The sequence below is a fragment of the Hesperophylax consimilis genome, chromosome 16 (assembly GCF_061612785.1).
Source record: "Hesperophylax consimilis isolate HC1 chromosome 16, BYU_Hcon_1.0, whole genome shotgun sequence".
In the NCBI taxonomy this organism is placed as follows: Eukaryota; Metazoa; Arthropoda; class Insecta; order Trichoptera; family Limnephilidae; genus Hesperophylax; species Hesperophylax consimilis.
The window spans coordinates 20,065,859-20,092,016 of record NC_142851.1 but is presented as its reverse complement, the minus strand read 5'-3'; the positions used below and the strand labels follow the sequence as shown (position 1 = coordinate 20,092,016).

The following is a 26,158-nucleotide window of genomic DNA, read 5'->3' as shown; positions in this document are numbered from 1 at the left end:
TAAAAAAAGTAGGTCTGGCTGTATTATCGATAAACCACGAGAAAAAGTCCAACAGTTTATACATGAAGTATTTTGTTAAAAGAAATTTTAACAAATATATATCTTTTATTGTTTGTAATCTATAATCCCTTTTGAATTTCGAATAAAATTAATTAAAAGCATCATTCAGGATTTCCGATAAAATAAACTTCTATTAAAATGTTATTTTGTTACTTAAAAGCTTAATAAACATTAAAATAAATTGTCACAAGCCCTCAAACCCTCATTTTGAAATTACACCGGTAGAACGATTTAGCAGAACTAAAAACATTTTTGTTTTGCTGGACCTTGAAAAACTTTAGTTTTTTCTCATGAAAATATGTAAAAAATAATCAAAATATGTAGAAATCAACTAAATACTTAGGGATGTGTTTATTTATTTCAATTACTCCTAGATGATATAATATGCAGTAGGGTCTTGATAATCCGCACCCAGGATAATCAGACCTACCAAATGACTTTGAAATTAACGACAGAATAAAAACACTTTGCTAATTTCATAACGCCAATTCAGATGAAACATTAAATTGGAGAAACTAAAAATGAAGTAAAATAATTAAAATTAATTGAAATTTAAATTTTAGTTAATATAATAACAAGCCCTGATGAAGCTTGAGATAAGCGAAACCTGGTTGGCTGTCAACTATTAATTCAATTAAAGTGATGTAATACAAAGTGTGTTTTTTCATTTAATATTATAATGTCACCTCAGAGTATTTACTTCCTTCGATTTAAAAAAAAACTTTAATTACGTTGTTATACTACCATAATACACTTATTAAACTCCACTGTAGAACTTGAGATACATCTTTCAAACTTCTTCATCAGCACATTTTCTTGCTGTATTAATTTAGATATGTTCTGTAAAACACTTAATCTGGCGCAATAAAGGTTTGCTAATCACAAACATCCTTCCCAACTACTGCACATTGCTCTGTAACTACTTACAAAAAACCTAAAGTACTTATTTTGTACTTTTTTAATATATATTATAGTGTAGTGTTTGCTCATATTGTTAATTCTCAGCTTTTTTGTGTTGTGTACTGTATACTTTTTATTGCATTCCTGGACAACTTATATATAACAATATACTATGCATGTAAAAGGCTTCAACGTGTGAATAAATAAATATAAGTAAATACTTTGGCCGAATAAAGTGATTGATTGCACTTCAATAATTGGCTAGTGTTGCGTGATGCATGGCGGAAGGAACGAAGTATCAATAAAGCAGTTATAAGAGTGCTGATTAATTCGTCACCTCTCTCCGTTTTCATAAACGAACATGCATTAAAAAAGAGTTACAACGGAGCTCTCAGTACTAAGATCATACCCTTGTCGGGTTCCATGCAGAAATCAGTTGAAATGGAAGGTTTGCTGAATTCATTTGAGCTTTACAAATGCCACCTCAAATATTTGAAGAAGAGCTTAGTCGGAGCTTTAGCGAGCTTTATCTAAGCTAAATCTACACAGAAAGCTTATCTATGCTATGTAATTGTTTTGCTAGGAAGCTGTGTTAGTTATTACATTGACAATTTCTCGAAATAAGATTTGTGAATAGGGATTTTATTTATATAATGCTCTTAAAAAAAAAAAACTAACTAACCATCACGCCGTTTCCGCGCAGGGGTAGGCAGAGAGGACGGACCGCCAAACAACTCGGTCTTGGCACACACTCCTTGCCTCATTCACATTCATACATCGTCTCATACATACTCTTCTATTGTTCTGACTCTTGACATGGCCCGACTCAAGTATCTGATTCACTTGGTCATGCCATGTCTTCCTCGGGCGTCCCCGACTTCTGCTACCATTCACATTTGCATCGTATATTCTCCTTACACTCCTTTCTTCCTTTCTTTCTTTCTTAATGCTCTTAATACTAAAAATATAAAAACCATAGAATTTTTCTATAAAATACCACAAGTAGGTAAATGTAGGATTTCAAGTTGTCAAGATAATTTCTATCGAGTTTTGAAAATACTAACGAATAACTGACAAATAAAAACCATTTTCCATATTGTTGATTCTACAATACTGAATAAAAAAACGTAAGAAGAGAGCGAAAAACATAGGTGAAGCCGGCTTAACAAGTAAAAATATTAAATGTAATTTTTACTTTAAAATATTACACATTAAAAAACCTTGACTAAATTGATAATTCACACAAATAAACATGTACAATGTGACTTTAGAACGGGATACTCCAGTAAGGTCACATTCTTTACAAAAGTTGTAAAAAATTATGAAACGAATAAATCAATAATAAAAACTAGTTTTTACACCACCATATATTTTAGTACTAATATTACAACAAAAGTAATAAAATTACAAGGGATTCAGTTTGGGTCATGCGAAACGGCGCACGGTGTGCCGAATCCCAATCTAGCTCCCCTTTAATACAAAATTGGTGTATTTCAAATATTTTTTAAATATTCAGCATTGAGTTGTTAAATATCCCAGGTAGATAAAACTGCAAAATATTTTTATTTTTATTGCCTTTGGGGTAGGTTTGATCACATTTAAAGTCCATTGTACTTGAGCCGCGGCGCTGTACCCCAATAAACAGTCTGTTTTGAACGTCTGCGCTGAATGGTTGTGGTTTATTTGTGTGAAATTTTATTATTTTTCTGTGAAATGGAGGCAAAAAATCAAGGTATGCATTAATTTTTTTCATCGTGTTAGACCATTTATATTTTCCAGATTGCATGTAAGATTTAATCAAAAATAACATAAAGCAATATTTATTCATTTATCTGGTTTCAAAAGTTTACATGGTCTGAAAGTTTATTTCTATGCATTTTTATGATTCCAAAAAAAATTAATCGTAAGGTTGACTCATCTTTATTTCATTTGGCTGAAATTTTTCTGCATCTGTTTGCGTTTTCATGCCATTTCTTCACATTCCAGTGATACAGCCATCAATTTCTAACCGAACGATATTCGATATTTGGTTACGAAACCCGAAGGAAGACCGAGCAAACAAGATATTATGTCATGTTATTCGACATTTTGGTTTTGTAGATCCTACTGACAATATTTTGAAATCACTTAAACATTCGATTAGTGTAGTGACCATTGGAATTCACATGCGTTGGAAGAAAAGTGGAAGACGTGCTCATAAATTTCTGAATAATTATTCCGTTTGACTCAACAAAGACATTAATTTTAGTGATATTTTTTATGGTGCAATACCTTCTTGTAGTTACAATACGACGTTAAACGTTACAAGTGCTTCCAAACGCGGTCACCCAAAAAAACTTTTTGCGGATTGTTGCGAAAAAACCAAAGCAAAAGAAGTGAAAAAAATCCTTCAGTTCTCCAACAAAACACAAATATATATGGTGGCTCAAGCATCTCTACGGCCTTCTGGTAAAAAAGATGCTGCTTCAATGGTGGGCAAATTATTTTCATCATCGCCGCGATATGCCACAAAATTTAAAAAAAATAATATACCTTATTCCACACAAGCAACATTGACGGCAAATCAAGCTCTGTCTTTGATCGTATAAATATTATACTAAAACAATTAAGTTTTTGTAGGTACAAACAATATTTAAATTGATGCCTGCCAGTGTAAAAAATAATTAGAAATATATTATTACACAAAACTCTTTCTTTTTAAACTACCTTTAAAATGACGTAAGACTCGAAACATGCTAACTTGTTCACAAAAACGACAATGGAGTAGAAGGGTAAATTATTGAAAGGACAAAAATATTCTAACGTGTATTAATATTAAAAAAAGTACTTAAAGCGGTGCCTACACTGCCTACCTATATAATATTTTAAGTAATTTTTTTTCTTAAACACTTTCATATTTAATTACCTTCAAAATGACGGAGGTTTTAAGGCTATAAGTATCTTATGTTGTTCAATTGAAATTGGAGTATTGGGAAGATTTTTTATTGAAAAGACAAGAAAAATTTAATCTCTTCTTATTCATGCGAAAAGCTTGAAAATTAATGTTTATATACGTTTTATTTTTTAAATACTTTTGTATTTAATAATCTTCAAAATGACCTAAAATGCAAACTAGTATTAATGATATCTTATTTAAAAATCATAATTCTTTAGAAGTTGTGAAAGAGACATCAACGCACTCCAATACCTATTAATTTGTTCAGTATTAAAATTGAAGTCTTTCTACGTAAATATTTTTTTTAAATTATGCGATTTTTGTAAACTGTTCCTTATTTAATTACCTTTAAAATGACGTATTTTGTAATTCTGTAAGTTTGGTATCTTGTGAACAAATGATTTTAGAGTATGGGAATGAATAAAGGGGAGCTAGATTGGGATTCGACACACTGTGCGGCGGCCATAACAGGCCAGAACAAAGTAATGCGAACAATTCCCACCGGGGCGCTGTGTCTGCGCGCTAATTGTGGCCTATTTTAGCGGCGCTGCTCATTGTTCATGCCAATGTCAAATTTTACAGTTTTCAGGACCTGATTGGGATCAATATCCTATTGGCTCTTGGCGTGGACAGTAGCCAATCATTAATCGAATAATAATTATTATTTGTGATGCAGACATTTTCACTGCAGCAAATTATAATACGGGTAATAAATACTAATTATAATATTAAACATTTTGGTAGGCGGGTATGGGTACCGCCGCCCCATTAATTGGATAACCAACACCTCTGCCACTAGCGGTTTGCTATGTTTGGTTACTTATGAGGAGTGTCCGTGTTCATGTGGTGAAGTTTGTCCAAGTCTTGGTGACGAATGCGTCAGCCCATCACAGAGGGTGGGATTGGAAGAGGCCGGTTGAGAGAGACTCGTTGACTTCTTATGTTGACAAAAGTAGTTGGTTTGGCGTAAGTACCATTGATATATAATAACAATAGATTAGCCCTCAAATACCTAATTCCAATATAAAAATAACACAACCTAACAGTTATTTAATAATATAACGCCCCGTCGAATTCCGATTCCTCGCTTTGAATGCATAGATTCCCTACAATAATAAAAAAATCAGAGCTTGCTTATTGTATCAGCCAATAGCAGGCCTGAAAGGAATAGTATCACAAGATATAGAGATGAACTTAACAACACAATTTCAGGTAAACTTCATGTTCAAGCTTCTAAAAACTTACGCATAACCAGCAAAGATCGTTTATTTCGTGGCAAAAGTGCTGTCGTAATTTGCTGCATGACGTAGTTGTTTTGCTACAAATAAATATAAGATCTTTATCAATTGTTATTATAACCGATACGCCGCCTGAGGTGTATATTTTTTAATATTCATAAGACTGATTAAATTGTTGATGATAATGTTTACGAGAGCCTTTACCGAAGATATTGCCAACTGCCTTAAATTCGTGCTTGATAAATGATCTTCGCAACCGTAATGGGACGAACTTGCTGGAAAACGAATTTGCGACGTGCAGACCAACAAAAGGTAAAAAACAATGCTTCTTCTGATCTTGGGAGTGCGAAATAATGCATTTTATTTTTTATATAAATATTTTCTTTAACCAATATTTTCCGTTCAAAAGTTTCTGTGTTAAATTTAAGGTTCACACGCACCGTCTAGAAATGCTTAGTCGATGGTAAGTACTCAATGAAGTACGCTGGCGATAAAATCCATGTGAAATAATTATAACGATATCTGAGATTCAATAGAATGAAACATACTAATTACGGTTGTTGATGCATTGCTAAGAAAGTAATCTGTAATATTCCTGCGGTATGCGTAGTATTCTTCAAGAACATTGAACTTTTTTTCAAAAATTGTATCTGCCCAATCAAAATGCTATTCACGACATGCCTTAAAACAAGCGATAAAGTAGCTACCAAAATTATTTAATCAATAAATCTTTATTCCGATATAGATACTTAGATGAATTTATAGAGTGAAGATACGATACAGACAACGCGCGTGGTTTCACTGAACTAGGTTCAGTGGACATACTTTTGCGGCTTCCTCATATACCTACACATCCTTTAACGGCTTTACTTTTCAAAAGCGGTGATTTTTGTTCGATTAGTATCTATAAATATAACGTGTCTTGAATTTTTAGAATGTCTTTGCGATATTCGCAAGACTATCGGCACATGGGTTAGATTATAATGGTTAAAATCTAGGCAGGTATGTGCCTATGTAAATTAACGCTCTGTTCGCTGAACCAAAAAGATAGGTATTCGCAAATGTGACTTACGGAAGAGTTGGTTGTGATGTTCGATGATATGGTTCTTTTAGTGGCGCTCGTATGATGGAGTAATTCACAGGCACTCGTATAAGATTGAGCTAATTATAACTCCGGCTAAAATTCGAATTGATAAATCGGTTCTTTTATCGGTACGGTGTTTTGGTAAACTGTCATTAGATGACGTTTTCGCTAGGGCGCCGGCGCGGGCGGCTAGATTCAACTCATAGCAACACTGCGGAGATTCAAACAAGCAAAATTTGAATCCTAGCCTCCTTATTGGTTGGATCGGAAAAAGCGTTAAAAAATTCAGCGTCGCGAAACAATGTCATTAGATAAATATTGTAATTTTTCAAGTTTACTAACATTTGAAAGTTAAATTTCTTCTTTTAAAAAGCAATGATTCTGAGGAAAATAAACACATTCAGCCTCACTAACCCTACATTTATGATTTACCATGATTTTTCACGAGTCTGCGCTAGAGGTGAGGCGTATTTATCGTACCCAGTAAAAGTACCGGGTATTTCCATGCGATACTTTGTACTTGTGACAGATCTCTAAAATACCTGGTTCCAAAATACTCATGAGTATTTTATACCTAAATATTTTTAATAGGTACTTTTACCAGGTATTTTTGGTAGGTATTTTTGACAAGTATTTTTAATAGGTATTTTTGATGGGTATTTTTAGTACGTATTTTTGATGGGTATTTTCAGTAGGTATTTTTGATAGGTATTTTGGATGGGTATTTTTGATGGGTATTTTCAGTAGGTAATTTTGATAGGTATTTTCGATGGGTATTTTTGATGAGTATTTTTGTTGGGTATTTTTAGTAGTTATTTTCTTGATGGGTAGTATTTGTGACTGGTATTTGATCTGATATTTAGCGATGGGAAAAATGTGGGGAATTTTTTCGAAATGGAATTCCGTAGCCACCCCCCCCCCCCATGGATTTTGAAAAATTATTGTGGGGAATTACATATGATGATTTTGCCTGTGCGGAATTTTTTTCCAGCGAAGTTCTGTAACAACCCCCCGCTCCATGGATTTCAAATATTTCGTGGGGACTATTCATTTAAAAAAAAATTGTGGGGAATAATGTTTTTCGGAAATTCTCTAACAACCCGCCCCCACGGATTTTTTGAATAATATTTGAATATCGAATATTTGTGGGGAATATGTGGGCAGAATTTATGCGAGTTCATTAGAATTACTTATTCTGAATCAATCCTCAGGTCGGTATATTAAATACTTTTGAGTATTTTGTCACCAGTATTTTTACCAGGTATTTTTTTGTACCTGTACTCATTGTACCCAGTAACGAAAAGTACTCATAGGGCCCACCTCTAGTCTGCGCTAGTATCATAATTTAAGTTCCAAGTAGTAAATCGCAAGAGAAATTCTAAATGCAGCACAGTTTCATTTCCCAGCCACCTCGGGGAGCTGACTGAATTAAAAGTTCAATCAATGCATTTGTGGAATAAAAATTGGAATTCAAAGTTCGAAAAAATGTGGTTTTGTTAAAGAAGAAGAATCTTAAATTTTAAAACCATAACAGAAAAATACGTGGAGAAGTAAGTAGTGACGACGTAGAAAAAATCAAGGTACAATCAAGCGGTCTTGCTAGGGTTTACAAACTTCTATTTCTTTGCCAGCCTTTCCTTTTCTTCCTAATTTGTTCCCATGCAGCGCACTCACGCCAATGTCCGGCCATCGGCCATTATGCGCCATATTTCCTGCAAAGCGCCATTTAATTGGGGAGATTACGCCTTTATGTGTTTAGAGTGCCATTAGGGCTCCGGGGCTCAAATTAAAACTAGAACAATAGGATCCTCCTGACCGCATTTTTACGAGAACCGAAACGATAATACACACGATCCGAGGCACAGCGTCACCCATTGCCCAAGGCACCCCTCTTCACGACCTTTTCTGTTTTATAATTGCCTAATGACCATAAGAACCTACCTACGAAGAATTAAGGGTTGTTAGGGAGGTTTTCTACAATTTTGAAATTTTTTTAATTTTTATTTTTTTATTTTTTATTATCAATATAAAGTTTCTTTTACAGGTTTTTTTTTTCGATGTCTGTCTCACTAGGATAAACCTGTGTCGAGACAGACGTATTTGATACATTAAAAATGTTTACATATTTTTTGATACATTAAATATTTCACTACATTAAATGACATTGTGAAAAAGATAGAAAATAATAAATAATAATAATAAATGATACATTTGTTAATCAGCATCTAGTTGGAGTACATACTTATGTAGGGATTTTTATAAAAAAAATTATCATGGATCTGTCTTGGCTGATGATCCAAGATTTGATGTCTGTTTTATATTTCAGAAAAAAATCGTTCAGTCTAATGGCTAGTGGGAGAGCATTATATAGCCTTGTTGCAAAATATCTAAAATTTCTCTGGCCAAAAGTTGTTTTAGCGAAAGGGATTTGTAAGAAATTATGTCCTTTTGTTCTAGTATCACGAGCAGTTTGGGTATTGTCAAAAGTAGTTTTGTGTTTGAAGAGGTATGTTAGTATGTTTTTGGCATAAAGTTGCCTAATGTCCATAACACAGATTTTCCTAAAGATTTCACCCGAACTGCTTGTGATTGGTAGTTTGAGGATAATCTTTATTATAAGTTTCTGAGCTTTAGATATTGGATCAATGGCGGCAGCGTTTGCTCCTCCCCATGCTATGATACCATACTCTATTAAAGATTGACAAAGTGCATAGTAGATTGTTTTGAGCTGGCTTAGGTTGAGAAAGTTGCGAGTTTGTCTAAAAAAATAAATGAATTTTCTAAGTTTGTTTGCTGTAGAGGTTATATGTTCTTTCCACTTTAAATTGCTATTAAAAATAATACCTAAGTATTTAATTTTAGTTACCTGTTCTAAATAAGGGCAATCACATATTATCGGATTTGTCAGGTTGCAAGCACAAATTTTAATTTGTATTTCTGGGTTTCTTAAGGAAGAATTAATACTAAATTCAATGTATTTAGTTTTGGTCACATTCATTGTTAGTGTATTATTGTTTAACCATCTTTTAACCACAGTTATGCCCCTGTTAGATTTTATGTACACATCATTCCAATTGCTTGATTTGAAGAGGAGAATCGTATCATCAGCGAAACTTACAATTTTGGCATCTATTTGAAGATTACATAATTCATTTATGTATATTAAGAACAGGGTAGGACCTAAAACACTTCCTTGAGGCACGCCGTAGCTAATTGGTAATTGATTGCTATTGCAGTTGTTGATTTTCACACTTTGCTTTCGGTTTGACAGGTAATCGCTAATAATAGTAAGTTCATCACCATTTATACCAATATTAGATAGTTTTTGTAAAAGTTTAGAGTGAGAGATAGTATCGAATGCTTTGCACAGGTCTAAGAATATTGATATGCATTTTGATCCCTTGTCTAAGTTTTCATTTAGAAAATCGGTAACTGTTGCCAGGGCTTCGGAGGTGCCTTTATTTTTCCTGAATCCAAACTGGTTGAGTGATAGTATGTTATTTTGTTCAAGGTATTCAATTAGTTGATTATTAATAGTTTTTTCAAAGACTTTAGATAGTGAATTTAGTAATGTAATTGGACGATAGTTCGTTATGTCCGCTCTAGAGCCTCCTTTATGTATTGGGATTATGATTCCGTGTTTTAGATTGTCGGGGAATCGGCCTTTTAGGATGCTTAGGTTAATAAGATTTGTTAAGGGAGTGGTTATTTCTGATACAAGTTTTTTTAAGGCAATATTTGATATATCGTCCAAGCCAGTTGAAGACGAGTTTTTTAATGAGTTTATGATCAATCTAGTATCTTCACTTGAAATTTGTTTTAGACTAAAATGCAAGTTGTTGGGCAAATTTGTATTACAGCTTAGTGAACTGGAGTTGGTATGGTTTACATCGATATTTTTTGCGAGTTGTTCACCTATTTTTGAGAAGTATTTATTTGCATGATTAACAATAATATCGGGATTACTAGAAAAACTAAATATTTTATCATTTACTTTTAGTTGTTTTAAGTCATTCGTAGGATAAGGTTGAGAGTGGGTGGCTTCTTTAAGTGTTTTCCAAAAATTTTTAGGATCATTATTACAGTTTTCTATTTTCTGTTTGTAATATATCTCTTTAGCCTTTCTTATTATTTGGGTACAAATGTTTCTATATCTTTTATAAAAGTTTCGAAAAATGTAGAGCAATATTTATTTCACTTTTTTTGTTTGACTTTCATTTTTATTTATTTAAATGAACCAGTTATGGCAATATTCTATTTTTAAATCAACATCTTATAATATTGTCTACCAAATTAAAATTAGATTGAAAATATCACCAAACACAAGAGCTTTGTCTGTTTATGGTGTGGAAAGGCAAATAAAATATTGGAAAATATTGTTTTCCTCTATAACACTGTGTAAAATGTAATAAATTGTATATTTCTTGTTAAAATTAATAAAAAAAAATAATAAAAGATAAACCGAGCGGAAGAAATACAGAACGTTTAGTTTTAAAGGGCCTGTACATATGGTGAGGGTAGGAACCTGAGAAGGGTCTCATTTAGTCAGGAGGGTCGTGCCGTTTTCAGTCGTTACCTTGGTTTGAACCGGCTTCACCGTCCGCACGTTTCTTGAAAATGGCCGTTCTTTCGTCGCCACCCAGTGGGCTTTCCGGCTGTAATTTGCGACTTTTTCCTGTGAGGCTAATTGAAGGAAAATATTTTTAAACATCGGCCTCACACCTTGAAAGAACTCAAGGATGTACTAGGTCTAGCATTGTAACTACAACAAATATATTATTTTTAAATTATTATGGTATTGTAGACTTTATTTACTTACTTTCCATATACAAACTAGAAATACTAGATCAAAAATTATTTCACTAATTTCATTGATTCGATTTTTTTTTTAAAATTGTTTCATATTTGTAAAAGCCGGTGTGGGCGTATAATGTAAATAAATAGTTATATAACATAACTGTGTTACAATAGACAACAACTGTAGACAACATCATTCAGAACGAAGATTTTTGAATAGACACTGAAATGAAAATTTTTAGGTTTAAAAAAAATCGTTGAAACAGATTTGTTTATACGTAAGGTTGAATCGGTTGGGTGTAAATAACAATACTTATACTAAATCTTAGCAACGGTCGTTAAGGCGAAGCTTAATGTAAAATCTTTTAAACAAATTGGTGTACATTATGAATACCAAAAAATATGCTGTAGATAAATTGAAGGTTTTCCTATCGTTTCACTTGAGTAGAATACAAATAAAATAATAAATTACTCAGTAAAAAATATAAATGTAAACTACAAAAAAAAAATTTTTTTCAATAGAAATTTATGAATGCGTAAAGGAAACAACTTAAAAAAATACATTATTATAGCTTAGATTATCTGTGACAGTTTTATTTGATTACCTTTTTTGCTTTCTTATAAAATTATTTAACCCGTCGGTGGCCGAGTTGACATCGCGTTTGGGTCCCACCCAGGCGTAGTGTGTTCAATTCCTCGGCTGGTTAAGTCCTCCATCTCAACACAAGCAACATTTTCAGCTTACTGTGGTGGTAGTAGGAGATTTTCAAATATTGTCAGGTTATTCGTAACCCGGGAATGTTTGTCTTTCTTAAAAAAAAAAAAAAAAATAAATAAAAAAAAAAAACAGTTTTGTGCTAGAAATTGAACGTTTCTAGATTCGGTTTGTTAAGCGATTTTAATGCCTATTGCCAACAATATAAAATTTACGAAGAAAATACACATTTTTGGCTTGTAGCTTCCTCTTAAACCTTACAATGAAAATAATTGAATGAGCGTATTGAAGTTAGTTAGAGTACTGTTTTAGTTCAATCGTTTTGCAAATTCGTCTCTAAATTAGTTTTTGTCAATCCTATCAAAATGGTGCCCGTGATATTGCGACTATTACGAACTGTCAAGTCGTAGTACACATAAACATTATGCGAAGTTTACTATTTTCAAAACTGCTAGATTATAAAAAAAACACAAAATTTTAAGTTATGTATTTTTGTACACTTGTGAATGAATATACGCCCATAATAATTACGGAAAACATTCTTCTTCTTCTTCTTCCTAGCACTATCCCAACTCATTGCCTAGGTAGGCTGTTGGGGTCGGCTCTTCTCGTTCTCAGGTTATAGCTTCTTCGGTTCTGAGTGTCGCTTTCATCTAGGCCGTTTCTTTGTAGGATTTTGGAGCATTGGGTCATCCAGGAGTTCTTTGGTCTACCTCTGGATGACTGTCTTTGAAGCTCTATAGACATTGCCTGCTTCACTGTGTGGTCTGGTAGTCTCCGTCTTATGTGCCCATACCATCTTAACTGTCGTTCCTCTAGCTTACTGTTTATGTCAGTGACACCCAGGCTACCACGAATGCGTGAGCTTTTAATTTTATCTTTTAATGATACTCCTGCCGTCCATCTAAGCATTCGCATTTCTGCTGATTCGAGTTGCCTAGAGTAGGAGTTGTACATAGTCCAGCATTCGGAGCCATACATTATCGCGGGTCTAACAATAGTATGGTATGTCTTTCCTTTAACGGAAAACATTGTATTACATAAATTTCTATTTGAAGTATCCTATTGATTTACGTCCGTAATATCAAGCATTTTTACGACCTATCTTTGTAAATAAAAATGTTAATCTTCGTTTGTTTTAAATCTTAAATCTCCGAAAGACTTTCATTGATTGCTTTGAAATTTTCAAACAGCGTCATTGGACGTAAAAGCAACACGAGTTATTGTTTCTCTATCTTCACAGACAGACTGCAAACCAATGTTAATTAAACGTTGGTCAAATTATTTGCAAATATTATCTACACCATGGTTAATTTGTTATTTGGTATCTGAGCTTAGCATTGACATATTGTAGATTATAACCCTTTTTGTATTAATTAATCATCATTATCCAGTAGGAACGTAGATATCTGTGGTAGGTACTCGTAAATCAGTAAATGATGGGATTATTCATTTGGAATTGATACGAATTGCAAGAGATATAAATATCATCCAATAATGTATGGATCGGGGTTACTAGAAATGCGATCGCGGAATATGACAGAATATAATTAATCCTGACTCATAAATCAATTAATATTACACAGAATTTCTCTTTTTGCTAACATAATGAATTAATTAAATCCTATTGGATGGTTTTTTCAAACAATCATTATGCAAAACGGTTTTTTTCGAAAATGGAACTCCAGTAAAAATTATTCTAGCTAAAGATAATATAACATAAATCAACAAACGCTGATTCCGAATATAAAACTTTTATTAAATACAAAAAACACAATTTCATACGTGGAATTAACAAATCGCTATATAAAAAAACGATTGAAAGCACAAGAGATTTAAACGTGCTGTGATTGGTCGACGAATTCTGATAGAACTATGGCCACTCCCTTGAGCTGTGTATACACGTACGATCCGAAGCGCGAGCCGAGTCACGAATTATGGGAAAGGAGCGAAGCAACCGTAAGTGGCGTTGCGGCTCGCGCTGCGGTTCGCAAATTATATGCAGCATTAGGGATCGGATGCTTATAAATAGGACAAAATTTCCGTGAGCCGAGCGTTTCACGCCTTTTTCGGTTACTACGTTCTTTTCTCGTAATTCGCGGCACGGCTCACGGAAATGTTGTCCTTTTTACACGTAGCATAAGAATGCGTGCAATTTTGTGCGATTTCGTGCTGCGAGGAATCGCATACGGGTCACTACAAAGTATTAGGACGAGTTGTTTCACAGAATTTGAACACTTCATCAAATTTCAAACATGATTTTTAAGTTCTGTGAATGTTCTATTCAAGTTTTGTTATTATTTCAGTTTTGTGAAGGCACTGGCCAATAATGAGACAATAATAGAACTTGAATAGAACTTCCACAGAACTTAAAAATCTACTTTGAAATTTGATGAATTGTTCAAATTCTGAGAAACTGCCTGTCCTTGATGTTTTTTTGAATTCTTCAAAATAAATTTTATTTTGGGATTTTTATGATTTCCTGACTGTTGTGATTTACTAACTGTTAACCGACGAAATCGTGATGTCACTCGTATTTCGCAAGATTTTCGGAGGGCTTCAAAAATGAATTAATAATTATTGATGATAATCGTTCTCGCTGTGGAAAACTACAAGCATGTCAAAAACATTAGTATAATAAAGAATATCTACCGTCGATCTAACGTAGCTACCTAGAAACGGAGTGTCTAGTAAAGGAAACGTTGTAAAGCATGTTTGAATTGAGATAGTTAAATGGTCAAACCTTTGCGAGCTCCGTCGTGTCTTCTAATTCTGTTACTAGCATCGATTATAACAGAGAGACCTAGAAGTTAGGACGGGGCTATCAGCGGTATACTTTTACTTATAATTGACTTATTATAGCGAAATCCTGTTTTTAATCAACCTTTTTCATTTTTTTTACTGTAAATTTGTTTGTACGTTCCGTTTCCGGCCCAAGACGGTGGTCGTTTAATGGTTCAGTAAATTTTTTTTTTGGAAATGTGAAGTGCTCGTGTTCATTTGGACTCTTTCGCATTTTTTAAATACTATGCTACCCATGTACTTAACTGCCTGAAGGTTTAAAAAAAATATTGTCCTTCAGATAGTAATGTTTCTGTGGACAAATTATACCGATCATTCACTAATTGAAATTAATAAAATAAAATGCAATAAATTTTTTTAATAAAAATAAATAAATTTTACCTATAAAATATTTTATATTTTATATGTATGTACATATTATGTATTTAAGGGTGACCGGATAAATCATCAAAATGATAATTCATCACATCTTTAAAAAGTTATATATAGTCATGGAAAGCGATGAAACAAAAACTTTATTAACCGGGTTAAATAGGTTCGGTTAGGTTAGGTTAAAAAAAATTTTTTTCATCGTTTTTAATGACATTAAAAAAGAATGTGTTGAATAGTCACTGTGTTGAGTTAGCATGGAATCGTATGTAAGTACCTGCTTACAAATCTTATGATTTCAGGGCATATTTTTATATAAATTTATCAAACAAGGGAAAAATAGAAACATATTTTTTTGAACGCGTGATTTACTGTTTTTATAAAACTACTAGTACCTATGCAAAGTGATAGATGAATGTTCTGAGAGACTCACCTGACACTGTTGAGGCCCCTGTCTGCTGGGCGAGGCGGCCTTGGGACGGAGTCTTCTGGACACGAATCGGCTACTGCTACCACTCTCAGTTCCTGAAACAAGGGTTTCAACATTACACGACTATACCATTTGGTTACATAATTAACAAGGGGCAAACAAGGTACTAGAAATCCAAAAAATTGCTTTATTATATATTTAGAAACATAACTCCTGATGTGCCCACTGATAAAAGGAAACACTCGTTCATTTTATCTGCTTTATTTATTTGTTTACACATGAATTTTAAACAATGACATTGACTGTACCGAACTTCTGTCTCTTATTAACTTTAAAATACATTTGAGTCGTACACGACATACTGTGCTATTGCACACGTTTAATTATAAAACAAATGCAGCATCTAATTCGCCAATTGACCGAGCTCTTGATATTCTAAATAATATTTGTCTTAACTCTAACATGATGATATTTTTTAGGATTCATTACCCAAATTCAAACGTGACATCATGTCAATAATTTAAACTGTTCAATGCGCATATATACAGACACACACACACACATAAATTACACTCATACCAATATACTACTCACGTCACCTAGTAATTAAGGAATAAACATACCACTTAGCAGACATTACAAGGAAACATATCATAGGTACCCAACATGGAGAATCTTATTCCTGTATATTGTTTCATCTCTGTGAATCATGTACTATTTGTTTCTATAATATAAAATAAAATTAATATACGGAAAAATAAGTATACAGTGCAGTGTACTAAAAAAACATCTCAAAATAATTTAATGAATATAAAAATAATATAACTAAAGTGATATACCTGAGATTACGATATACGGTAAACTTTCGGGATCGCTGGCCACGCTCAATACGAATGTTTAAAAAAAATAAAACACCTTAATTACTATAAAGACAACTTTTTGCATTTGCTAAATTTTAAAATTTTAATTTTCACTCAAAAAATGGCCTCCGTTGTATGGAATGAGAGCCATTTACAATAATTTTGGTACATGGCATTTTCTTATGTTAATATTCTTGATTCTACATATATGGCTAGATCATAGCATTTAATATGTTTTATTTACAGAGTTCCGCCAAAATAGTGCCTACCTAATATGCATAGATTATTTATTTAAGTACTATTATAATTATTATTGCAAATGGCTGTCATCCCATACAACGAAAGCGATTTTTCATTTTACATAATTTTAAATTAGAATGTTAAATTTTAAAATTTCCCAAATCAAATAGTAATTAAAATGAATCAAAATGTTTTATTTAAAAAAATCGTACTAATTGTGGCCAGTGATCTTGAAGGATTACTCAAGTATACTAACTACGAGAATACAATGAAGAGTAAAAATTGAATGAAATACTCATGTAAATTTATAAGATAATAATAGACTATGTTCATAGTAATTGCGAGTTGTTTCAAGGAAAGTTAATTTTCAATTTCTGTGACAGATCTATTCAAGTTATCTTGCTATCCCATTATTGGCAAGTTGGTTCAAATAATTGATATAACAACATAAATTGAAAATAAACCAACTGGCCTATAGTGAGATAATAAGAGAACTTGAATAGATCTTTCACAGAACTTGAAAATAAACATTGACCTAGGATGAATTGTTCAAGTTCGGTGAAACAATCCGTCCCAAGAGTTCAATAATTAAATTTGAACTAAGTATTTCAAAAATACTGATTTAAAAATATCCACAGAACTACATGGAACAATATGTTTTATTTTCAAGACTATGAAGTTAGTCCACAACTACAATAATTCATCGTTGGAAGCAGTTAAACTGGACGTTTAACAATACAGTACATCTGCTATAGATTCTAAACATGTTTTCATTCAGTTTGGTTTAAAATAATAAAAAATAACTAATTTAGAAGACACTTTACAATTTAGATGGTTTATTTTGATGAAAATTTACATTACAATGAAATTTGACAGATATGATGACTTCATTTAATATTTATATCAGACGAAAGCAGAATGCAATAAGAAAACCAAAAAGAATTGACGCGAAAAGTTACAAAGAAAAATAAACATTTTTGACGACAGACGCAGTGCATTCAACATTTTAGATGTCAAGACCATGTCGAAATTGAAGTAATATATTATTATTAAAATGCGTTTTGCTTAAAAATCTTTTGTAATTAACAAGTGACAGGAGACAAGAAAGGAAAAAAATTTTCAAAATGATGTGACTATTTTTAAAATGAGAAATTATTCTTTTTTGTTATATGGCTTTTCACTTCAAAGGAGTGTTCTAGCCAGTGTAAAAATTAAAAAAAGAAGAAATTCATTTCAATAACGTCTGTGACCACGTCTTTAAGGTAAAAACACAATGGGTCGACGTACGCGATACGTGCATTATTGCGTCCCCAGGTCAACGTTCACACTGGTTCTACACACGCAACGCGTGTGACCACGTTATAAGTACGTGGAGCGCAGGCGCGTCACTTGATTTGACGTTTATTTTTAGGTTACGTTAATGTGTTTCACTTGTCAACTAACGCAATTCGTAGCTTTGTCATGTCTCGCGATTCAGAAAGCGAAATTGATGAAGATTTACTTAGTTTATTAATTTATTAAGACTACTGTCAAAACAAATAACCATAGATATACCAACCGTAAAAGCATAGATAATTCCACTGGTAGATGTGAAATCAACTCGTTGGAGACGTGAAGCAAACCACTCTATCTTTACACGTTCCACATCTGGAAAACACAAATCGGCATAGCGATGAAAGCGTTGGTTTGCTTTGTGTTTCTGAGGCATCTATTTACATAGAAAATGAATGGACTGTAATTAGTCCAGATTTCTAATGCGTTGCTTACATAGCGTACGTCGACCCAGTATGTCTACTATTACTTATTTATTTCTGGCGGCCAAAACAGGAACTATTTTTTTTGTCCGCAATGTGCCGATCTATACAGTAACAAAAACCTGAGCAACTACTAAGGTTCCTACTTTTTGAGGGATAAGTCGGTATATGAAATTATCTTTGAATTTGGAATGTTCAATTCTTATAGAAAAACAATATGAAACGTCTTCGGCATCTTGAGCTAAGAATATTACATCGAACTCCTTGGATAAACTATTCTAATGTAATTATTGTTTCGTGAAGCAAATACTTAAAAGAAAGGGAGATACATAATTTAAAGTTATCTATAATTTGATAGGTATATTTACTACAGCAATAATGAATTTCTTGATTATAAAGAATCCTCTCATTCTTCTGGCGAAGAGCTGCAGACTTCAAATGTATGAACATTCTCTTATATCATAAACGTGTCTTAACTGTGTGTAACTATGAAATGGCCTCTATCACGATGCAAACAACCTTTTCCACTTACTGTGATGGTAGTAGGAGAAAAATACATAAAATTGCGACACATTTACTAGGCACTTTAATCAAAACTTTATCTGATAGTTAGAAAGTTGATAGTGGGAAGTTAGTATGTCAGTTTCCAGAAAAGGAAAGTTATGCATTAGGTATTTATTTAGAACTAAAATCGTTTGTTCGCTTGGCGGCCATTGTTATTGATGTGAATGCTTTAAAGTTAGCTTTTTTATATTATTGTTTAACCCAAACTAAGAACCTAAGAACATACAATAGGTTCTAAGTATTGTTTTAATTAAGAAATAAATAAATAAACTATCCTAATAAAACTATTGAAATATTAATATGCCAAAGCATGGCGCGTAGAAAATACGTCTAATTATTCATATTTTTAAACAAATAGCTATTAAAATGCATTATTTTCTATTTCATGTTTTCAATAAAATGTGCGTATCAACCGTGTCTTATATGTATGTATATTTACTAGAAAAATAATTGTCTTGTACACACAAGACATGATAATATTAAAACGGTTTTAATTACTTTTAGAGCAATAACTGGGGGATTCCTTAGTGAAAATGTAAATATAAGTAAAAAAGGAAACTCTATACTAGAAGCTACAGAGTACGAAGTAACAAGCGAGATACTCTACCGATTAAATTTAAACTTAGCACTAATTTTTTTGTTCGTTTGCAGAAAGGCTTCAATAATAATGAGAATATTCTCAAATGAATATAGCAATGAGGCTGCATTCACAACACAAGAGTACCGGCTCCACAAGCTGGACTCTGGCCCATCCACATCTGTGAGTCTTGCCAAGGAAGATGCCATAAAGATGTATCGGCAGATGCACGTCATAAGGAAGATGGAAGGCGCTGCGAGCAACATGTACAGGGAAAAGGTACATGCATTTGAATAACAAACTACTTCTTATTCTCTCTTTTATACATTTACGCCTTTACTTATGAATTCGGTGTAAATATCTTATAACATGGCTCAAGGACGGCTTAACTTAACGGCGAAAGACTTTAAAATTTAAAATAGTTGAAAAGTTAAAAAATAGGTTGAAATGGCTTTAACCGTGTTTGGTGGCGTGATCTGATTGTGATCTTGTGACTACTAGTCATAATTAATCCGGAGGTCGCAGTTTCTGATCCCGGCGCACGCAATTATTTTTTTTATCAATTTGTGTTATTTCACAATTTGTTGATTTATAATAATAAATAGTAAATATATATTTGCGCACGTTCCAGAGCAGCAGATATTTTCAGTATCGCTCTGGTGAAAGACCACCGTTCAGAATAGAGACATTGCTTGAAATGGTTTTAGCCGTGTTTAGTAACCAGATTTGAATATTTAGGTTCTTCCCCAACAACCTCTTCTTCATATCTTCCACCTTTAGCCTTACAACACAACCTAATTGAGGATAACATAGTCTTACTGGTTGGGAGAAATTGGGACTCTTGTGCGTTATTCACATAAAAAATACGTCAGGTACACTTCAACGATTGTCTTCTCCATCTTTTACGCCACCTTCAGCCTGACACATACCCAAAATGGGAATGCCAAAGTCCTACTGCATTAAGGCAGTTGATTGTGCAGTGTTTACGCCACCTTCAGCCTCACACATACCCAAAATGGGAATGCCATAGTCCTACTGCATTAAGGCAGTTGATTGTGCAGTGTTTACGCCACCTTCAGCCTCACACATACCCAAAATGGGAATGCCATAGTCCCTACTGCATTAAGGCAGTTGAAAGTGCAGTGTTTACTCTACCTTCAACCTGACACATACCCAAAATAGGAATGCCATAGTCCTACTGAATTGAGGCAGTTGAGACTGCAGTGTTTAGGTACTTACAAAATATCGCGTTCTTTTCCCGTAATATTTGCTTCAATTTGATTCGTAAGAGGTCGATCCAACGGTTTTGGACTGTATTTTTTATAATTAGTTAAAGAAAGTCGTTGCAGTTACATATTTTTTTTTATTTTGCCAATTGATTCATTTTTAGATCATTCGAGGATTCTTGCATCTGTATTCCGGACAGGAAGCTGTGGCAGTGGGGATGATTAACGCCATGCGACCTCAGGACAGCGCAATCTCTGCATATCGCTGCCACGCCTGGACCTACCTCACAGGCACGTACTACTACGAGTATTTAAATTTTTATTTTTTTATTTTATTAATTATTTTTATTTTAGCGACTTTATAAAATACTGTACATACAAAATATTATGGTGAATTTATGTACGGTAATTGTATGGTTTTCATCACTATGGTGTTATGTGCTGAGGCGGACTAAAGCTATTGGAGTTTTTCATTTGCCTCTTCATGTCCATTGTCAATGTCCCAACATTTGATGGGTGGCCTCATTGCACTCCACTCCATTCATGGCGATGAGTATTCTATTGTCACAAAAGTTTTATACTTACATGTACCTCAAATTTGTGATCCTTAATATATTGTTTGAATAAACGTTTTTTGGAGAACATGAATAAATTAAAAATATTGTTCTCGTAAAGTTAACGCTTGTGCGAGCGAAATATAGCAGCACTCTCTCTCTAAATATTGCGAATCACGCGTCGTGCGTTCGTGACATTCCAATGAGTATACCTTTTATCCCGTGCTTTCGGCAGGCGTACGCGTCATTGGGGTAAGTCTCACCAATTTTGAAATATATCGACCATGTTTGTCAAAATGACGCATGATTATCTCTAAAGTAACTTTTAAGATTTTGAATTTTTCTCAATTTTATATATTATTTATTTATAATCGTCGTAATTAAAAGACGTCCCTAACTCTCAAGAAGACAGTCCAGAAGAACCTTTAGCCAAAAAACGTACTTACCGTTCATGTTGCCCCACCAAAATAAGATGAATGGAAAGTGCATCGTGCACTAAGTGCAAAAAAGTCAAATGTAGCAACAATAAATTGACTTTTTTATTTATTTATTTGAATATTCACAGTTAGTTTTACTACAAGTTTATTTTAATTATACATAGTTAATATACCTTTTACGTATGTCCTTAAAAATTTTTAGAGTGATAGTGCCAAAGCTCTTGGTGACTGATTTATTTTTGTTCTTAAATTTTCTTTTTTATTTTAAGTTTCTTTATTATCTAGTATATAATAAAATGACTGATGAATACTAAAAATGCTTACAGATTTCGTTACATTTTCAAAATAATAAATAGTATTAATCAAAAATAATTTATATACGTTGTTTTATTTAACCACAAGTAAAAATTTGATTACTATTAGACCTTTACACATTATTATAGTTAACCCTTTCACACCCGCATTATTGTTTCTACATGTATAAAATATGTAATGCTTGATAATACCTCAGAAAATTATTTGAAAGTTTTTGGTATTTAATTTTTTTTTTTAATTATTCTACGTTAATTTGGCTTAACATTGGACTTCAGAGGGTATTTTTTAAATAGTAGGGTAAAATTCTCTAGTCTTAGTTTGGGTTTAATTAAAACACAAATATTAACTGTGTCCCACTTTTTCGTAAATTTACCAATATTTTTGTTTTAATTTCTTTTTTTATTTTGTTCCAGGAGTTACAGTGACAGGAGTCCTGGCGGAGCTCACGGGGCGCAGTTCAGGGTGCGCCCGAGGCAAGGGAGGTTCTATGCACATGTACTCGCCCAGCTTCTACGGGGGTAACGGCATCGTTGGCGCTCAGGTAAGGACTGATGTGCACTTGTAGAGCTTTGTAAACTAAAAAAAAGTGATTGGCCCTTTGTGTGGTTATTCTGGATTGTTTCGGAAATCCATAATGGTGATCGGTGATTTTTGTTCCGACTCCTTCCTGCACATCGATCATCAAACGCATTTTCTTGTTTACCAAACTCTGCTGCCACTGTGATTTGGCCAATCTAATTTCCCACGGGGTATCGTGCCAACGAGATTCATCCATTACCGATAAACATACTCCTTGTCAACACGTATCAACATGGCTGAATGAACTAATGGGTATTTCAGGAATCAGGCTAATTGGGAACAAATTAAAATGATTGTTTATCAATACAAAAATATAAGTTTAGTGATGAAATCATACCGTAAGCGAAGTTACAACGAAGTACTCCGTGAGAGCATAATTATGTATGTATTTTGATCCAGTATTGGAAAAGAATATCAATTTTCAAGAGATATACGTTACTTACTCACAAAATATGCCAAGTCATCTATATAAAATATTTGGCTGCTAGTTTTATCATCGAACAGACCTGATTTATTACGTCTATTCCAGCTGACAAAACTTTTCGAAGCACGTCCCTAAACTACAATAACACTGGCATAAAGAGTAAATTTGCTTATTGTGGCCGCTTATTTTGCGGATTTTATCGGTAAGATATCGTTTTCGATTCACGTGATTGGCATGCTTCATATTTCATAATGATTTGTGTCCCTAGGTGCCGCTAGGGGTGGGAATTGGCTTTGCCGCCAAGTACAAGGGGACCGATGGGGTGTGTGTGGCCTTGTACGGCGATGGTGCAGCCAACCAGGGGCAACTTTTCGAAGTCTATAACATAGCCTGCCTCTGGAGTCTACCGATTATCTTCGTCTGTGAGAATAACTTGTACGCCATGGGAACCAGTACCGCACGACATGCAGCCAGTCAAACCTTTTACACTAGAGGCGATTACATGCCTGGTATCTGGGTAGATGGTATGGATGTCCTCGCCTCAAGAGAAGCCACACGTTTCGCAATCAAACACTGCCAAGAAGGTAAAGGACCAATACTGCTCGAGATGGAGACATACAGGTACTTTGGTCACTCCATGTCGGATCCAGGAACGAGTTACAGAAAGAGAGAAGAAATACAAGACGTCAGAAAGAACAGAGACTCAATTAACTTGCTCAAAGACAAAATCCTTTCTGCAGGACTGGCGATAGAAGAAGAGTTGACGGCATTAGAAAATGAAGTTAAAGCAGAAGTAGAAAAAGCAGTTAACGATGCAAAGAATGATCCAGAGTTACCTCTTGAAGAGTTGGGCTCAGATATTTACGCTGGTCCATGGGAACAAGAGCTACGCGGAAAGCGGCCTGATTTACCAATCAAACATTCCAATACTGGAAAACTATTCAAACCAATCACATAAACAAAAGACATATTCGAGATGATTGCTGTCCATCTACAACAAGCTAATTTGTTTAAAATATTACATAAATATTTCACGTGTCATCATATTACGGCGCAACAAATATAGAACATTCTTAAGAAAAATATTTTTTCTCGTTGGTAGGTAAGTAAATATATATTAAAAATATATGAAATAATGATCTCTCGAAATTTTTTTTACAATAAATTCAGTACATGAAACCATTTCTTATATGGTATTTTTTTAAATTATCAGTAGTATATCTTTGGCAGAAGATACATTCGTACGTTCATGCCGTTTATATTAAATCTCAGATTTTATTGATGGCTACATTTTCCATCTTACTTATTAGGTTCTTACGCGTCGGTTCAGCCTTGGTATAGATAGGCCGACATTCAGCCGATATTTGGTAGTATATATTTTTATGTAAATATGGATTCAATAAATAATATGTAACATAATAGTGATAATAATAGTGGTCTGGCACCGGACACTTGTCGGGAAGTTTCCATCGTATGGTATGCGTCCAGCCCAACATATTTGGACTGCGTACATTCTCAAGGGAAGAACAGTTCAATGTATAGTTGACGGCTCTTCTTACTCTCCACACCAAATCAATGTGGGGTACCACAAGGATCTGTGTTGTCACCACTCTGTTTTTATTGCACATCAACGATCTGGCTACGCTGATGATGGCACTGTTAACGAGGGTTTTTTTTTTGACAAGCCCCCTTCCACTTATCTCGGAATTAAGCTCGGAAAATTTTGAAAAAAACTTTTATACTATCCGTGCCTCTTCAAAACCGGTATTAATAAATCCCTTTCCACAGCCCCTACTTTAAGCTGCCTCACGCAGCTGACCAACCGGGTGGCGATATAGTTTGCTAGGTCTTACTATGTGCAGAAAGTGGCGTGTCACATTTCGATAATATTTACATCGCGATAATAATAATAATGATCTCATAATTCAGCTCAACAGAGCGGTGAGTGCAATACTTTGCCGTGAAAGAGCATACATAATTTAAAAGAATTACATATAAAATAGAATATAGGATATTAAATGCACATAAATAATGACACATTTAACAATAACAATACGGTGGCTTGAGGGAAATTCTCCATTTATGGTGTAAGGGTGCGCCCTGTCAATGCGCGACGGTCTGGACGAGAATGTTTTCCGTTTTTCGGTAGCGTTGACTGGTCCCAGCTACTCTGTGACGAATCAAAGTAGCGAACCAATGCACCTTTCCCCCTGCAAACATCTGCGAGGCGCTGCATCACCAAGGGAGGTCAAGCAGCGCAGGGTATGCGTGGTTATACTGTACTATTATAAGCAAAGGGGATATGTACTAATCTACTTTATTGTGCAAAGTAGTGTTTAAAAAACCCTTAGTCGTCCAGTGTTGCTTTCATTAATGAACCTATTCCAAGAAAATGATATCGAAATTTGATTTTTCTGAATACAACTCAAATGTTTAATTTTTTTATCCTTGTATGGGAGATACTGAATGCTATACTAAAAGCTACACTGAATGCTGTACTAAATCCTATACTGAATGCTATACTGAATGCTATGCTAAATGCTTTCTTAAAATCTTTAATTAGATAATAAGGTTTCCTTCTGAAGAGAAGTTTGATGAAATACACCTCAATATACTAGCAGAGCGTTACAATCTAAGATGAATAAACCTACTTAATATACGATTATTAAGTTAACCTTTTCCAAATGATCTAATTTGCTTTCATGGCCTCTGGTTAGCCTGTTTAGAAACAAGCCAATATTCCCCCCAAAGCCTACACGTGATGAACATAAATGTCTAATATCATTGGAAAAGTTCCAATATGAAATGTGCGGAGAATGAGAGAGAAAAATCCTCGATAGATAAAGAATTTATAGGACAAGACATAGACCGGTGGATCCACTTAATGCCCGCCGAGGACATTTTGAATAATAGAGAGGAAATCCCCTTTTCTCGGAGACGTCACATCTTTTCAAGCTATGAAACTCCGTAGGGAACATTATCCATGATTATTTAATGGGCTATTATTTATTTATTTGTCGGACGGTAAAACTGTGCTGTTCATTTCAAAGTATTTGGCTTTGTCCGATGTACTCAAAGATCATATGGACAAGAAAAGTTATCAAAAGGAAAGAAGATATACAAACACACATACAAAAATCAACATTTTTAAATCATGTATTTTTGCTTTTAAAATTTATCGAAAACGATTTACGAGACGTGACAAGTTATCATAAAGACGACTGCCGATTCCTGTCTCAATAGAATAAACCTGGACCGAGAAAGACGTTGGAGGTACATACATGCATACAAAATACAT

The 26,158-nt window shown here is 33.8% G+C and overlaps 2 protein-coding genes across 3 annotated transcripts in view; one reads left to right on the top strand and one right to left on the bottom strand.

The window, feature by feature from the left end:
- Positions 1-26,158, bottom strand: part of LOC149416851 (uncharacterized) — a 406,606-nt gene that overhangs the window by 127,623 nt on the left and 252,825 nt on the right. For both annotated transcript variants that reach the window (XM_089641014.1, XM_089641015.1), the window contains one exon: positions 15,334-15,425. In XM_089641014.1, the coding sequence (XP_089497140.1) occupies positions 15,334-15,425 (92 nt within the window). The remainder of the gene's footprint in view (positions 1-15,333; positions 15,426-26,158) is intronic.
- Positions 19,536-23,818, top strand: LOC149416852 (putative pyruvate dehydrogenase E1 component subunit alpha, mitochondrial). The gene is made up of 4 exons (XM_089641256.1): positions 19,536-19,604; positions 20,716-20,842; positions 22,271-22,398; positions 23,129-23,818. The coding sequence occupies exons 1-4, from the start codon at positions 19,539-19,541 to the stop codon at positions 23,816-23,818; spliced, it is 1,011 nt and encodes a 336-aa protein (XP_089497382.1). The 5' UTR covers positions 19,536-19,538.

Coding starts and splice junctions, on each gene's coding strand:
- LOC149416852 (XM_089641256.1), top strand. CDS start 19,539: ATGTATCGGCAGATGCACGTCATAAGGAAGATGGAAGGCGCTGCGAGC. Junction 20,843..22,270: donor CGCCTGGACCTACCTCACAG/GCACGTACTACT, acceptor ATTTTGTTCCAG/GAGTTACAGTGACAGGAGTC. Junction 22,399..23,128: donor ACGGCATCGTTGGCGCTCAG/GTAAGGACTGAT, acceptor TTGTGTCCCTAG/GTGCCGCTAGGGGTGGGAAT.